The sequence below is a fragment of the Leguminivora glycinivorella genome, chromosome 11 (genome assembly GCF_023078275.1).
Source record: "Leguminivora glycinivorella isolate SPB_JAAS2020 chromosome 11, LegGlyc_1.1, whole genome shotgun sequence".
Taxonomy (NCBI): domain Eukaryota; kingdom Metazoa; phylum Arthropoda; class Insecta; order Lepidoptera; family Tortricidae; genus Leguminivora; species Leguminivora glycinivorella.
The window spans coordinates 19136135-19154060 of record NC_062981.1 but is presented as its reverse complement, the minus strand read 5'-3'; the positions used below and the strand labels follow the sequence as shown (position 1 = coordinate 19154060).

The 17926-nt window shown below is 39.4% G+C and overlaps 1 protein-coding gene across 1 annotated transcript; it reads right to left on the bottom strand.

The window, feature by feature from the left end:
- Positions 1–1248: 1248 nt before the first annotated feature.
- On the bottom strand, positions 1249–16297 carry LOC125231127 (bdellin B-3-like). Its single transcript, XM_048136483.1, has 2 exons — positions 16186–16297; positions 1249–1513 (listed from the first exon to the last, which is right to left on the bottom strand). The coding sequence occupies exons 1-2, from the start codon at positions 16196–16198 to the stop codon at positions 1320–1322; spliced, it is 207 nt and encodes a 68-aa protein (XP_047992440.1). The 5' UTR covers positions 16199–16297; the 3' UTR covers positions 1249–1319.
- Between the last annotated feature and the right edge of the window lie 1629 nt (positions 16298–17926).

The window sequence follows — 17926 nt, the reverse complement described above, 5'->3', positions numbered from 1 at the left end:
CTTTCTAGGTTGTGTAGACACAACACACAGATCTTTAAGCACTATACATACGAGTATACATATGTATTATGTATTATTGCATAGGCTAGGCATACCGAATATACCGATATAGGTACCTAGAAACCGTTTGCTTATGTCTAGCTACTCATGGCACTTCCGATATCGGATGTGGGTTAGTTAGTTGTATTGGGCATTTTCCGCAAGTCGACATCCATTGTGCCTATTTTGCGTGAAATAGACGGGGTAGCACTACTCCAACCACCCCAGCTCCTCTACAAATCCTCTTTCAGTGTGTTTGGCGTACCTAGATACTTGTTCCTATATACTTCTACCTGTTTACACTCTAGAAGAAAGTGTTTGGTGGTTTCTTCTGCTTCCATGCACGCTCTGCACATGGGGCTATCGGTTATACCTATGTTATTGAGGTGTTTGTTCAGTGTGTTGTGTCCTGTCATCAATCCTACTAGTTTGCGCAGTTGCTGTCTGGGTGTTCTGAGTAGGATTTTTGTGAGTTTTGTATTAGGTTCAGCAAGAATTTCCTTGGTTTGTCTACATGTGTCTAACTCTACCCAGTATTTGTTGTGTAGCTGTTTGTAGTGTTGACTAAGTTGGTTTTTCCTATGCGTTATTGGTAGGGGTATGATGGGTTCGGGGCCATATGCCGGTGTGGCTGATCCTTCTCGGGCCAGTTCATCCGCTGCATCATTCCCTCTTGATCCACTGTGCCCCTTTATCCATTGTATTGTTACTTTGTTGTCCTCTTCGCACACTTCCGTGAGTCTTTGATGACATTCTAGTATTAGTTTCGAGGTGAGTTTTGGGCTGTCTAGTGCCTGAAGCACTGATTTGCTGTCTGATAGTATCAGTATGTTTCCATGTTTTACCTGTCGTCTCTTTATGGCATTGCAAGCTTCTATTATTCCTACACATTCGGCTTGGAATACCGTGATGTGGACCGGATGTATGGTATCGGATGTGGGACCGATATCCCATACATTGAAGTCGCCATCTTTTACTTTTGCCTTTGAAATCCTTCCGACATCCAAGATCGAATCGAATAATCTGAAAACGCACTTAGGGTGCAACAACAACCCTTGCCGTGGATCGAATCCGCGGCGCACTCCAATATGCTGTGGAGGGTAGGTTGCCCTTTCGAGCCAAAAACGCACTTTAAATACATATATGACATTTGTATTAGGACTTGATTAGGTACAAGAGGGAGGGTCTTAAAGAAAAATACAAAACGGGTCATTTTCTTGATTTTTAATGTTCATTCTGCGATGTAGCTTTTCTCAGGTTTCTTAGCCGTAGCGTACAACTCACTCTTCGAAGTGCTCGCACATTCCTCTATGGATCACCCTCAGGGACGGGATGGAGGTTGCAGCGCACTCGAACAAGCAGTTGTTGTGGTAGGTCTCGCCGTTGGAGCCGCAGACCGGACGCATTTCCCGCGTACACACGCAGGGAGGGTAGGCCATTGCGCAGCAAATGTGGAAAGCGATGAGGAGGACGGCTGTGGATGAATTATCATGTATATAGTACATTGTGCAACAAGGGGAGGAAGTTGAATAGTACTAACGAGAGTACGTTAAATCGCGACGGTTTGCCGGAGGGCCGGAGCGATTTAAAGACTCGAGTTTGTAAGTAGAGTAGAGTTAGTAATATTCATATTCCCCGAGTCACACACACACACACACACACACACACACACACACACACACACACACACACACACACACACACACACACACACACACACACACACACACACACACACACACATACAATTACTCAGTTGCCCACACACATACAAGTCGCCGTAGCCTTTAGTGCAATGTATGGCAGTTGCTGGAATCGTGGACGACCTAGCTAGGGGCTAGTCTGAAAATCAGCGCTAGATAGCTCTAACTGTCTAACTAGCACATGCTGAGACTCGTACCCATTGCCTAGTTTCTAAGTGTATGTACTTTCGTTTATTATTATTAATTTTTTTTTCTGTCCTGTAAATGTAAATGTAGTATTAAGTTATTAAGTTGTACAATACTCTTAGTTGTGGCAATAAATATTTTTTTATTTTTTATTTTTATTTTTATTTTAGTTACACACAATGTTTTTCATCACACTCGCAATGTAAAAAATATGTAAATAGATGTAGAAAAGTTAAGTACGGTACAAGAAATTTAATTATTCCCTTGGGGGAACGGTTTTTTCTATAGGTAACACACGCTCCGCCTGCGTACAATAGCACATTGAAAGTGCGGGTGTGATGAAAAATTATTCAGTAGTGCTACCCACGTTTATATAAGGTCCTAATTTATTAGTTGCAGATATTTTAACACATGATACTTTACATTAAAATAATTAACTTTAAATATAAATTAAGAAATCTTTTCATGTAACTTTTTTGATTTCATTTTCCTAACAAAAAAAATAATTATAATTTCGTCTAAAAAAAATCATCATGTGCATTATCACATGTCACAATAACACTGTCTGTCATGTCAACAATTGTTTGTTGTAAATGTCGTAAAGGTTCGGCGGGAAAACTGCACATGTCATTGAAGTGGCCAGTTACAGTTAAGTGGTACGTAAAAGAGGTACTAGAATCTGTTCAATGAGTTTTCATTTAATAATCACATAAACAGGGTGTTTTTACGTAGCAAATTTGTTTTTCCGTTTTCTCCAAAAAAACATAGTAAAAGCTATAATGCTTCACGGTTTAATATACTCCAGAGACCGAGTACTATCAGCTGTAAAAATATCTGCATCTAATAAATTAGGACCTTATATAGGTAGATTAGGAAGTCAGACTACTTATACAGGCTGTATTTTTATAGCGGGTCAGTAAGGGCAGCTATGACATTCCGTGGTCCTATGCGAAAATGGTCTAAGGAGACGAAGAATGGAATCGATTGGCATCAGAAAAAAACCATGTGAAAATTTTTTATTTTTCACACAAATTGTATGGGAAAAGTTTTTCGCGATTTGTGACTTTTCTAGCCGGTAAGTTTTTTTTGGTCCCATACAGGCTTTTGATCCTGGATACTTAGGAATGGGATCGATTGGCGTCAAACAAAAATGCCCTTTTTCTCGCACCCTGTGTTTCCAAAATATTTAACTGCCATTTTTCATCAATTTGAAATCGAGTGAAGGTCTCCTTAGACCATTTTCGCGTAGGACCACGGAATGTCATAGCTGCCCTTACTGACCCGCAAGGACGTATATAAGGGGGGGGTTGAGGGGGTTCAAACCCCCCCCTTAGGCAGGGCCGGATTAAGGGTAGAGCGAGTGGAGCGGCCGCTCTAGGCGCCACATGGTAAAGGGGCGCCAAAATCGAGAATGTGGAAAAATCCATACAAAAAATTATACGTTGCGTGGGCGCGCACATATCACAAAATGGCGAGAGGATTCGGAAATTAATTCACCTATAGAAAAGCTAGATTTGTAATTCAGATTAAGTGGAAAGTGGCACCATATTGGAGTAAATATGGGAGGATTTACGTGAGAAAAACCGAAGCGTCTAAAGTATATCGGATTCGGACTGAGAGCGATTTGGACCGTATTTTTCCTACACCATCAAACAACGTCCCTGTGTAGCGATCACGACCTTATTGTTCCGGTTAAGATAAAAAATAGCGACACATGTAAAATAATGTTCACAGTATTCCTCCTGATCTGTGTTGTAATGTCACGAGTACAGTGTTTATTCAATTTTATCCTATGCCTAATTAATTATTTAAATGTTACTATTAATATGTTATGCTTATGTATTTGTAATTCTATTGATATGAGTTTGCATGTGATTATTAATAAGCTCTCTTTAAATTATTTACTTGAGTTCAAGTGTGTTAATAATGTTAAAATTATATTTTGCACACAAATGTTATATAATAATGCTCTAATGTTGGAAATGGTATATATGATAATGAAATATTTGGATCAATTTTATATTTCCTTGTATAAACATAATGATTTATTTAAATTGGGTAATACCATTATTATTAATGTTGATTACAATGTAATTCGAACTATTTGCCACACAGACGTTTGCCTAGACAGCCGTCATTTGACTGTACTAAAAAAAAGGCTAATTAATTTGAAATACATTCAGATATTGCACTCATTTGTCCTGCAGTTTATAATAAAGAACAAATATATGACAATTGGCTTTTTGAATCCTGGGTCACTTGGGACACGCCACGAGGAGTTCATTGTGGCTCTTGAACGACACTCGGTTGACATAATGGCGATCAACGAGACCTGGCTACGGGCGGGCGAGGAGGCGCGCGCGCCGGCGCCCGCGGGCTACCGGCTGCGTCACGTGCCGCGCCCGCCCGACGTGCGCTCGCGCGGAGGCGGAGTAGGCTTTTATATTCGCCGCGGTATCTACGCGCGTCAACTCGCTCATCCTCACGCACCTTTAGTAGAGCAAATGTGGTTAAGTATAAAGCAGAACGGACTTCGGTTTATCATAGGTACAGCGTACCGTCCGCCCTGGCTCAATGTCGACACGTTTTTCGATGCCCTAACCGCCTCTGTTGGTTCATTCTCTGAGTTTGATCACATTATTCTAATGGGTGATTTTAATATTAACCAGCTCTTCCCTGACGATATTAACTGTCAGAAATTCTTTGAATTTCTACGTTGTTTTAATTTGGAGCAGTACGTTTCTAGCCCTACCCATTTTACTGACCACTCGGAAACCCTAATTGATGTTATTTGCAGTAGCTGTAAACTGTCCCGTGTCTGTGTCGATTATATATCTGATCTTAGTAGTCATGCGTTCATTTCTTGCTACTTACATGTCACAAAACCAAAACCATGTCCTACCTGGATCTCTTTTAGGCCACTTAAATACATCCCAATCAACGATTTTAATGCGTATGTTGAGTCAATTGTTTGGGAACGGTTTCTGTGTGAAAATGTCAATGAGTCTGTGGAATGTTTTAATACATATCTGAAACATATATTTGATTTGTATGCTCCTGTTAAAAATACCTATGTAAAAAATAAAAGCTTTCCTTGGGTGACTTCAACAGTTAAAGACATGATAAAATTAAGAGATAAAGCTTATGATAGAAGCCGCAAGAGTGGACTTGAATCTCATAAGCTGTATTACAAGGAGTTGAAAAATATAGTTAACCAAGCAATGTTTACGGAAAAACAAGCATATTTCAACAGCAATATTAATACACACACTAAAGACTCTCGTAAACTCTGGAAAAACATCAAACACAGTATTGTTGACTTTAATAATAAACATTCGAGCCTGCCTTGTCACCTTAATGACCCTAACTTAATTAATAAACATTTCCTTGATACCCCTGAAACAAGTGTTAGAATATCAGACCTCACGTTTTATGAATACAATCATTTCAACTCTACTAATATTTTTAGTTTGAAACCAGTTGATGAAAACAAAGTTGCTAAAATTATTTTAAATTTATCGTCTAACTCTCAGGGGTCTGATGGCATCACGCGCGACATGATACTGTTGACGCTTCCACGAACTTTAAAAGTGATCACTGATATTATTAATCAATCAATTAGGTCAGGAATATTTCCGGAAGCATGGAAGGAGGCCCTTATTAAACCTATTCCTAAAATCAGTAACCCTGTTGACTATAAAGATCTTCGACCGATTAGCATTCTGCCTTTCCTGTCAAAAGTTATTGAGAAAGTAGTAAGTCAACAAGTAACTGAATATCTTGAAGCTAACAGTATTCTACCATCAAAGCAATCAGGGTTTAGAGCTGGGCGTAGTACGTCAACTGCCTTGCTAGATGTAATTGATGACATTTTGACAGATATTGATACAGGAAACGGATCAATTATGGTACTGCTTGACTTTTCCCGTGCCTTTGACACTATAGATCACAATTTACTTCTTTCGAAGCTCGCCTATTATGGTTTTGATAGTTTGTCTTTGAGATGGTTCTCCAGCTATTTAAATAACCGCAGGCAAAGAGTAAATCTGGTTGATGAGAAGGGTAACTGTCAGCTTTCTGATGCCTCTCTGGTCTCCCGTGGCGTGCCCCAGGGTTCGATTTTGGGTCCAATTCTTTATATTTTATACAGTGCAGATATAGTGAAACGTATAGAAAACTGTTCCTATCACATGTATGCTGACGATATACAATTGTACTTACCTTGTAACCCAAATGAAATGTCATGTGCAATAAGTAAAATTAACGACGACTTAAAACGAATAACCCAGTGGTCAAACCAAAATAGCCTAGTACTAAACCCACAAAAATCCAAATTTCTAATATTGGGTACTGAGAAACAAAGGCGAAAAATTTTAAGTCACAACCCTACGATTGAAATCGGAGGTCAGTGTATTGAGCAGGTAGCAGAAGCAAGAAACTTAGGTGTGCTCATGGATGGTAACCTTAAGTTTCACAACCATGTAGTGGAGACTTCTAGAGTATGCTTTTATAGACTCAAAATATTGTATAACGTACGTAGGTATTTGAGTACTGATGTGAGAGTATCATTGTGCGAATCATTGATATTGTCAAAACTCAATTATGCAGACACTGTTGTAGGTGGCTGTCTGTTGTCAAAAACCAAAAAGTTAATACAACGTGTACAGAATGCGTGTGCACGTTTTTGTTTTTACATTCCATCTCGGACTCATGTCACTCCTTACCTAAATAGTCATGGTTTATTGAATATGGAGTCACGACGTTCAATGCATTTTGCCTGTATGCTTTTTGGTATTGTCAAGACGATGAGGCCACAATATCTATATGAGAAACTAATTTTTTCACAGAGACATATTAGGGGAGCTACTCGTTTGCTTTGTCCACGGCACAGCACCGCCGCATTTCGTGGCAGCTTTAAATACTCTGCCACGAAGTGCTGGAACAATATACCGCCTCCTATCAGGAACTCATTTTCAGTGTATTCGTTCAAGGTAAACTTTAGAAAATATATTTTGAATTTACAGAAAAACTGTAATTAAGTCTGTGCTAAGGATAGGGTAACAAAAATAATTAATTGTATATTTTATGTCCAGGTTACGCCAATCATTTGGATCTAATCATATCATTTCGATGCGATTATTTTGTAAAAATTGAGTATGACTATTACAGGTGAATAGTTCATAGCATAAAATATTATTAAAATTATAATTATATTCAAATTTATATAAATATAGATACAAAAACTATAAAATGATTTGTTTTGTATATTTTGTAGCTGCGCTCTCTCGGAAGGGTCTCCACGGAAGACCAGCGTCAGGGTCCTCCAGGGTCCCTTGGCATGAAGCTGAGTGGAGACCTTTTCAGTTACGCTTTAATACAATAATATTTATTATGTTAGTGTTATTAGTTAAGTTTAAATTAAGCGTTTTTGAATAAAGTTTCTTCTATTCTATTCTATTCTATTCTATATTGCCTTTCATAAGGGCGCTGTTGCTGGGGCGCCGTAAAAGGAGGATTCTAGCCCTTGACGCGAATGTGGTTACATTGTGCGGCGAACGGCAAAGTTACGTCGCTATCCAAATGCAAAAATATGAGTCTACCCGATAGTCCAAAGCGGAGTTCCTCATAAAGCCAAAGACGCAATAACGTCTCAGGGAGGCGCAATTTTGTGAGTCGCAGCAGATGGTGAGCGAATTTCAAAGCACTCAGATCACGTGGCAAAATACCGAAATGGGCGTCCCGACGGTGACGATCGAGTCCGCAGTTAATCTCTTAATTAACTCTTAAGCATTATTATAAAAATAATAGTGATGGCGAAATATAAGGCCTAAAAGTCGGGAACATAGGCGCCCTGTGAAGTCAAAATACCCCAAAATATGTCAAAGACCGCAGCTCTGCAGAGTGCAGACGATAAAAGCTTGAAAGTTCGCGGATTCGCCGCTGGCGGTTTGTCTTGATTAATCGAGTAAATAGGAAAAAAATCGTGCTTACTATTTATAAATTATCTGCTCTTTTAGTTAGGACAAATTCCGAATCTGCTTTCCTGACTTGGCCACTATAGTGCCTGATTTTGTTTGGACATGATATTCACGTTCAGCCACACGTAACTATACTAGGGTGCGACTACGAAAGTTCAACCATTTGTCCCTTTCGCACTCTGTCTGATGAAATCCATAAATTTTGTATTGCGTTAATCTTCAAATTACGGCATTACTATGAAAAAAATTTCGCGCTCGCTACACTCGCGATTTAATTTCCTACATAGTGAATCTGAATGTTCTTCCCAAGGGCGCCGAAAATGTATGCCCTGGCGGTGAACTAGTGGCACCTCGTACAACTGGTCGCCAAACCCATCACAATAATGTTCCAGGGGAAACTGCGGAGATATACTACTGGCGAAATGTATTACTAGTGGCTCTGGGAGCTGTAGACCTTCGCGAAATGCTTAGAGAACGCAAAACTGAAAGCTAATTAGTGATTATCGCAGTCAAGTCATGACCTCATGACAGCGACAGTTTCAAGCGACATATACTCGTACGCTATAGGCACTCAACTCAAGCCCTTAACGGCAATTTCTGCATTTAACATATAAAAACTGTGGGGCTTTCTGCATTTAACATATAAAAAATGCTTGCATTTTTATCACTTATCAATGTGGATAAGACATATGTCAATCTCACACTGACTAACTTGCCACAACGTGACGGATGCTTCATCCGCGTAGATAAGTGATAAAATGGCAAGCCCTTGGTTTTGTTACTTTTGTTATCAACTTTTGTTTTGTAATCGTGTTGACGCTAGCCCGCAAAGTGGGCTTTTCGCTTCTAAGCGTCACACGAAAATCCTAATCTAACTTAGTTTGGATATTTAATAGGTCTTTCTTTTTTCGGGGGTTGGGCCCCCCAAGCCTCCCCCCCCCCACCCCTTATAATCACTCTTGTTCGTCGCAAGAAAACCTTAAACTAACTTATTTTCAATAGGTATTACGTTGGTATTTCGTGGGGGCTGCCCCCCCCCCCCCCCCCCCGAGCCCCGGGGTGGGTGTTTCGCCGCAAGAAAACCCTGACTTCTTTTCAATAAGTACAACGGTGGTATTTCTTTCTTCGCCCCTCGTCGGCCACGACTTGTAAGCGTGTCGACGCTAGCCCGCGAAGTGGGTTACTTATTTTCGCTTTTCAGGGTCACAAGAACACCTAACCTTACTTAGTTTGGATACTTAATTGGTGTTTCTATTTTGCGCGGGGCTGCGCCCCCGAGCCGCCCCTTATTTTCGATGTTAAACTTCGCAAGAAAACCCTAACCTAACTTATTTTCAATACGTACTACGTGGTATTTATTTTAAGCCCCCTTGTGGGGTGCTTCGCCCCTCGTCGTCCATTTTGGTTTCGTTATCAATATTCGATTTCTAAGGGTGTCGACGCTAGCCCGCGAAGTGGGCTGCCTATTTTCGCTTTTCAGGGTCACAAGAAAACCCTAACCTTACTTAGTTTGGTTACTTAATCGGTATTTCTATTTTGCGGGGGCTGCGCCCCCCGAGCCCCCCTTATTTTCCCTCTTAAGGGTCGCAAGAAAACTTTAACCTTACTCATTTTGGATACTTAATTGATCTTTTTTTTTTTTTTGCGGGGGGCTGCGCCCCCCGAGCCCCCCCTTATCTTCGCTCTTAAGCGTCGTAAAAAAGACCCTAACCTAACTTGTATTCAATACGTACTACGTTGGTATTTCTTTTTGGCGGGGGGCTTCGCCCCCCGAGACCCCCTTGTGGATGCTTCGCCCCTCGTGGTCCATTTTGTTTTTCTTATCAATTTTGGATTTGTAAGCGTGTCGACGCTAGCCCGCGAAGTGGGTTGCCTATTTTCGCTTTTCAGGGTCACAAGAAAACCCTAACCTTACTTAGTTTGGATACTTAATCGGTATTTCTATTTTGCGGGGGGCTGCGCCCCCCCGAGTCCCCCTTGTTTTCCCTCTTAAGGGTCGCAAGAAAACTTTAACCTGACTTACTTTGGATACTTAATTGATCTTTCTTTTTTGCGGGGGGCTGCGCCCCCCGAGCCCCCCCTTATCTTCGCTCTTAAGCGTCGTAAAAAAGACCCTAACCTAACTTATTTTCAATACGTACTACGTTGGTATTTCTTTTTGGCGGGGGCTTCCCCGAGCCCCCTTGTGGATGCTTCGCCCCTCGTGGTTCATTTTGTTTTTCTTATCAATTTTGGATTTGTAAGCGTGTCGACGCTAGCTCGCGAAGTGGGTTGCCTATTTTCGCTTTTCAGGGTCACAAGATAACCCTAACCTTACTTAGTTTGGATACTTAATCGGTATTTCTATTTTGCGGGGGCTGCGCCCCCCGAGCCCCCCTTATTTTCGCTTTTCAGGGTCACAAGAAAACCCTAACCTTACTTAGTTTGGATACTTAATCGGTATTTCTATTTTGCGGGGGGCTGCGCCCCCCGAGCCCCCCTTATTTTCGCTTTTAAGGGTCACAAGAAAACCCTAACCTTACTTAGTTTGGATACTTGTATGTATGTATGTATGTAAACACTTTATTGTACATAAGACAAGTTGGGACATAGAAATACAGTATAGTTATGGTGTACAAAGGCGAACTTATCCCTATAAGGGATCTCTTCCAGTCAACCTTTGAGCGAATTGAGAGGAAAATAAAGTAATAAAAACATGATAGACAAACGAACACTGTACAGAAAGAAAAAATAGTTCAATTCAATTATTACCCCAGTAATAATTAGAACATGCAACCTATTATACCAATATATACAAATACATAAATATACATATATACCTTATATTTAAACAAATATATATATATATATATATATATATACATACATAAATACAAATATATACAATATCATAATTAAATTAAATAATTAGTACTCAACCAGTACATAAGTCATTAGATAGCCGTAACTTATGCAAATTCCTCTTGAGTGATGCTACCGATTGGGACTGTCTAATAGACAACGGCAATTTGTTCCATAATTGTACAGCGCGCACTGTGAACGACTCCGAGTATGTCCGGGTCTTGTTAGACGGTACAGCAAGAGTCAGGTTTGCACTAGATCTCAAGCGATGACTACTACCAACTGCCAGGTATGTAAATCTCTCGGAGAGATATGGAGGAGAGGCTGGATTAAACAGGACATTGAAAAGCAATGTCAAAATGTGCACGTCCCTACGCCGACGAATCGGTAGCCAACCAAGCTGAGAACGGAACTCAGAGATATGGTCATACTTCCGTAAACCAAAAATGTAGCGGATCATACATTTTGTAGGCGCTCTAGCTTATCAAGCAGTTCCTCCCTCAGGTCCAAAAATGCAATGTCACAGTAATCTAAAAGTGGTAACAAAAGGGATCGTGCAAGCGTCACCTTGGTGTGAAATGGGAGAAAGTTTTGGAGTCGTTTTAAAGAGTGGAGAGAAGCAAACACCCTTTTACTCACCTCAGCCGTATGCGCAGCCCATGAGAGCGTCCTATCCATGGTGATACCCAAATTCCTAACAGTAGAGGAGAAAGCGATGGGAATACCATCAAAAAGAATGTCGGGTACCACCATTTCCGAAAGCTCTCTAATATAATAAGGGCTACCAACAATAATTGCTTGTGATTTCTGTGCATTCACTTTCAAACCATAATTACATGCCCAAATGCGTATCGACTCAAGATCCTCATTCATTTGCCTGACAAGGGAACGTACATCATCAATGCCAGCCGCTGCGTAGATCTGTAAGTCATCCGCGTAAAGATGATAAGAGGATCTAAGGGAGGTCGTGATACCGTTTATAAACATAGAAAACAGCAGAGGAGAAAGCACGCCACGATACTTAATCGGTATTTCTATTTTGCGGGGGGCTGCGCCCCCCGAGCCCCCCCTTATCTTCGCTCTTAAGCGTCGTAAAAAAGACCCTAACCTAACTTATTTTCAATACGTACTACGGTATTTCTTTTTGGCGGGGGGCTTCGCCCCCGAGCCCCCCTTGTGGATGCTTCGCCCCTCGTGGTTCATTTTGTTTTTCTTATCAATTTTGGATTTGTAAGCGTGTCGACGCTAGCCCGCGAAGTGGGTTGCCTATTTTCGCTTTTCAGGGTCACAAGAAAACCCTAACCTTACTTAGTTTGGATACTTAATCGGTATTTCTATTTTACGGGGGCTGCGCCCCCGAGCCCCCCCCTTGTTTTCGATCTGAAACTTCGCAAGAAAACCCTAACCTAACTTATTTTCAATACATACTACGTGGTATTTATTTTTGGCGGGGGCTTCGCCCCCCGAGCCCCCCTTATGGGTGCTTCCCCCTCGTCGTCCATTTTGGTTTTGTTATCAGTTTTTGTTTTGTAAACGTGTCGACGGTAGCCCGCGAAGTGGGTTTCCTATTTTCGCTTTTAAGGGTGACAAGAAAACCCTAACCCAACTATTTTAAATACTACGATGCATCGCCAACTCACTAATTCAATCTATTTGAAAGTGGCAGCACATAACACTTAAATTCGCACCGATTAGTACAAACCACGGTGGTGCAGTGTCATTCATGGTACATTTTTGCCCTCACGCTAGTCATATTTCTAGGTTCGATTCCCGGCAAATGCAAAACTTTTTGTATTTTTATTTTTATTATTTTTCTTCTTGTTGCCAACAGCTCTCCTCCAACTCCAACAGGACTCCACGCACAAATTTTTAATGTTTGCGTCCGTTTTCTTTAGTCAAACCAGAGAGTATAGAGTCTTAGTCAGACGAAGTTATATAGGTCTTTGGTCAGACACAATTTTGTTGATTTTTCCGAGGTAAGTTTTTATCTTCTGTTTAACGCCATCTGTGAGAATATTGTGGCGTGACGTTGTAGGAGAGGCATCGTAATTATTTCAGCTCATCCTTTCTATATCAAATTGGTTAGTACTTATTTTTGCCATCTTCGGCACTACATTTATTTATAAATAATAAGTTTTTTTTGTACTTCAAAATTATTAAACACTGGATCATAAAAAATAAATATAAATAGTCTCGTTACATAATTAAATTTTACGAGAATCGGTTGAATAGAGGAAAATATACGGACATAAAAATGCAAATTTCGATCATCAAGCAAACAGCATTTTACTTTCTACTGAAAAAAATGATTATATGTATATAAAATGTATATATCGCTTAGTTGGTTAAATTATAATTATTATAATACAAAATTCAAATGCAAAAAAAATACAAAAATTATGGCACCTGGAGGATTCGAACGCAGAACTTGGTGATTAGAAATTTGAAAAAAAAGCACGGTGACTTACCACTGAGCCACCCTAACACATGCGTAGATTGGCGAAATTAAAATGCTTATTCTCATGCAAAATTACATATTTTTACATCTACCGTCTAAACCTGTGTTCTAAAACGTCTGATTTTTTGCCAAGCACTCTATATACATGCATCTAAAAAACAAGACTTTTAAGATATCGATACGGCTAAAAGTTAAGGCGTGAGGCCCCATGACTTTGTAATTTTTTACAATTTCCAAAATCTGAGACGACAAAAAAATTTTATTGAGTCATAGAATCTGGTCACAAAATTTCACGCGAATCGGTTGGGAAATGCGAGCTGGTAGAGCGAGACATCCGGACATACAAAAGCAAACTTCTTGAGTTAAAACGTAGCCCTTGCTTCGCTGCGGTCAATTATCCTTTCTTGGAACATTTGATATCCGAGTTAGATCGGAGTCATTTGTCAACCTTGGAGCCTGAAAAAAAACCTAGACCTGCTATTGGGGCTATCGACCAGTGTGATCCAAATTTCTTTCCTTCGATCAGAAATTGCTATTGATACTGGCCACTTTGCCAGTATCAACAGCAACTGCTGAAAGAAGTTTTTCAACCTTAAAAAGGTTCAAAACATTTTTGCGTAATAGAACGGGACAAGAGCGCCTCACGGGGCTAGCCCTTATGTCTATCCATAGGGAAATAGCTGCCGTAATAATAGACGCTAATGATATTGTCAATCAACTAATTTTAAGAAGAAAACGATTAATAGTTATTTGTTATACAAGGGGGCAAAGTTGTATTTTAACGCCGAGTGTGGAATTGAAAAACGAGCAAGTGAAAGGATTCTATAGTTGAACCACGAGCGAAGCGAGTGGTTCGAGAATAGAATCCTGAACTTGCGAGTTTTTTAACACACGAGAAGTGAAATACATTTGCACCCGAGTGTAACACAAAACTTTTCCCCTCATATAGCGAGGAAACTACAACGCAAAAAATGCGTTTATCACTGCTTCCAGTAGTTCCACAGGTGATAAATCATCTTTATTACTAGATTCACCTACTTTTATCAATTTTAAAACAGTTAATTTGACTTTATTCAAGGGTAAATTACTTTACCCACTAGTGGATAAAATGCGTTTTTACCCGCTGGTATTAAAGGACAAAACACGTGTTTCCGAGCTAGTGAGGGGAAATAGTTATTTGTTATACAAGGGGGCAAAGTTGTATTTCAAAAGTCCGAGTGTGAAATTGAAAAACGAGCAAGTGAAAGGATTCTATAGTTGAACCACGAGCGGAGCGAGTGGTTCGAGAATAGAATCCTGAACTTGCGAGTTTTTTAACACACGAGAAGTAAAATACATTTGCACCCGAGTGTAACACAAAACTTTTCCCCTCACTAATAGCGAGGAAACTACAACGCAAAAAATGCGTTTATCACTGCTTCCAGGTAGGTCTACAGGTGATAAATCATTACTAGATTCACCTACTTTTATCAATTTTAAAGCAGTTAATTTGACTTTATTCAAGGTCAACTTACTTAATCCACTAGTGGATAAAATGCGTTTTTACCCGCTGGTGTTTCGTGTTTCCGAGCTAGTGAGGGGAAAATATAGTTTTATAACGAAGTAGTGTCTTTTATTTTGCATCATTATTAATTCGAGTCCTTTCGAGACCTTTTTTTATCCGGTTAAGTTCATGACCCGGACCCCCCCCTTAGACTTTCTATATATACGTGCTTGCTGACCCGCTATCAAAATACAACCTGGGGGGTTACCATGACGAACTAAAGACGTTCAGTTTAGATTGAGAGAAAGGGACACAGCTATAGCAGTTACATAGCTCCGTCCCTCTCTCTCAACCTAAACTGAACGGCTTTAGCACGTCATGGTAACCCCCCTGTACCTATACGTCCATTGAGTGGCATGAGTTGAGTTGAGTAGTGGTGTCGTGAGAACCTATGCGAACATTATGAACACTCTTTTACACGTAGCACCAATAAAGAAAAAGAAGGACAAAGTTACAGTAAAATAATTCTTCAACTTACGTCCTTATCATTTCAGTCAGATTTTTTTTTTCACAAAATTAAAATTTTGAAAAAACCCCAGGACATTGTGGACCGATTTTCATGAAACACGGCTAAGAACACTCCCGACTAACTCAGCTTTCAAACAAAATAAATTAAATCTAAATCGGTTCATCCGTTCGGGAGCTACGATGCCACCGACAGATACACACACAGACAGACAGACAGACACGTCAAACTTATGACACCCCGTCGTTTTTGCGTCGGGGGTTAAAAATGATTTTAAACTGTTCACTATTGGTAATAAAAAACTTCGCAAACAAAATAAATAATTATTACAGGAACATTTTGGAAAAATCTTAAATGTTTAATGTCACTAACTATTCTTGCAAGTTTTCAGTCTATGTAATTAGTAAATAAAAACAAAACTAAGGTACCGCGGTTCAAATCTCGACTGGGGGGCAAATGTAACTGGTCCATTTTTTCCATGTTTTACAATGTTTGCATTATTAGAGTGTCCACCGGTTACATATTTTAGGCGTGTTCAGTGGACACATGTAGAACTCATCATCATCGTGTAATCATGGAAAAAATGTACTAGTTACAATTGTCGAGTCGAGATTTCCCCCGCTGTAGCTTACAACATATTGTTATAAAAAAACAATTATATGTGTATGTATTTATATATTTTTTTATTTATATATTTATGCATTTAGTTATTTATCTTTATGTATGTATGTTTATGTATTTTATATTTTTAGTTTGTATTGTGCGATTTTATTTCTTCGAATTTGCTGACACCTACTGACATAATGTAAATTTATCAATTTCCGCTACCTTAAGGTTGTCTAGAAGAAATCGCTCTTTATCGATAAGACCGCCCGTTGTTTACCTTTGTTCGTGTTGCTTCCTTGTTTTGTATTGTTGTGTTTTATCAATGTGTGCAATAAAGAGTATTGTATTGTATTATAAAAACTTACCGATCTTATACATCTTGTCGTTGTTACTGTTTCTAAATAATAACACTGAAGACACAGACTTGCGGGACGGTCTCTTATTGAATGATTACCAAAATCGGAGCCCTGATGCTTATATTAGAGGTTCCATGCCCTCGGTAGGGGTACATTAAGATACCCTCTCCTAATGAGAGACTTCATTCTCATAATAAGATATGAGATATCTTTGACGCCCTTTTTGTTTGTCTAATATATCGGACACACCACTAATGTGATTAGTTTGAGTGCTATACAAATGAAAATAGTTATTTGTTTTACAAAAGGGCAAAGTTCTTGTTTAACCGCACGTGCCAATATTGATACCCGAGCAAGCGAAAGATTCCAATATTGAACCGCGAGCGTAGCGAGTGGTTTTAAAAGTGGAATCTTGAGCATTGCGAGGGTTTCAAGGCACGTAGGTTAAACAAACTTTGCCACCGAGTGAAACACAAATATTTTCACCACACCAACAGGAACAAGATACTGACTATAAAACATCAAACTAAATCAAATCAAGCAATCTATTCAATATTTATGATTCAAAATAATTATTTATAGGTATTCTACCACCCAGCTCAAGGTATCAAGTTAAAGTATGAAATTACTTTGCAATCTTGTGGATAAAATGCAATCCGTTTTCGAATAGCAAAATTGATCTTTATCAGTTGGTGTGGTAAAAATAGTTATTTGTTATACAAGGGGGCAAAGTTGTATTTTAACGCCGAGTGTGGAATTAAAAAACGAGCAAGTGAAAGGATTCTATAGTTGAACCACGAGCGAAGCGAGTGGTTCGAGAATAGAATCCTGAACTTGCGAGTTTTTTAACACACGAGAAGTAAAATACATTTGCCCCCGAGTGTAACACAAAACTTTTCCCCTCACTATACCGAGGAAACTACAACGCAAAAAATGCGTTTATCACTGCTTCCAGTAGTTCCACAGGTGGTAAATCATCTTTATTACTAGATTCACCTACTTTTATCAATTTTAAAGCAGTTAATTTGACTTTATTCAAGGTCAAATTACTTTACCCACTAGTGGATAAAATGCGTTTTTACCCGCTGGTATTAAAGGACAAAACACGTGTTTCCGAGCTAGTGAGGGGAAAAATATGTAGGTACAGCGTGCGTATTTTATTGTTCATAGCTTTTTATGGACTGACTGATTTGACGCATTAAAATTGAATAGCTAAAACACGAGTAAACTACCTTCTCTAATAAGGTATAAATTCGCACCCTTAGTACGTTTTCACATTATCCCGCCCGATATCGGATGTAGGACCGATATCCTAGACTTTACAATACAATACAATACAAATACTCTTTTCCCCTCACTAGCTCAGAAACACGTGTTTTGTCCTTTAATACCAGCGGGTAAAAACGCATTTTATCCACTAGTGGGTAAAGTAATTTGACCTTGAATAAAGTCAAATTAACTGCTTTAAAATTGATAAAAGTAGGTGAATCTAGTAATAAAGATGATTTACCACCTGTAGAACTACTGGAAGCAGTGATAAACGCATTTTTTGCGTTGTAGTTTCCTCGCTATAGTGAGGGGAAAAGTTTTGTGTTACACTCGGTTGCAAATGTATTTTACTTCTCGTGTGTTAAAATACAACTTTGCCCCCTTGTAAATAACTATTATTGCACACCTCACTACAGGAAACAATATAGTAAGTATACACAACAACTTAAGAGGTAAAACAAGAGGCGGTCTTATCGCTAAA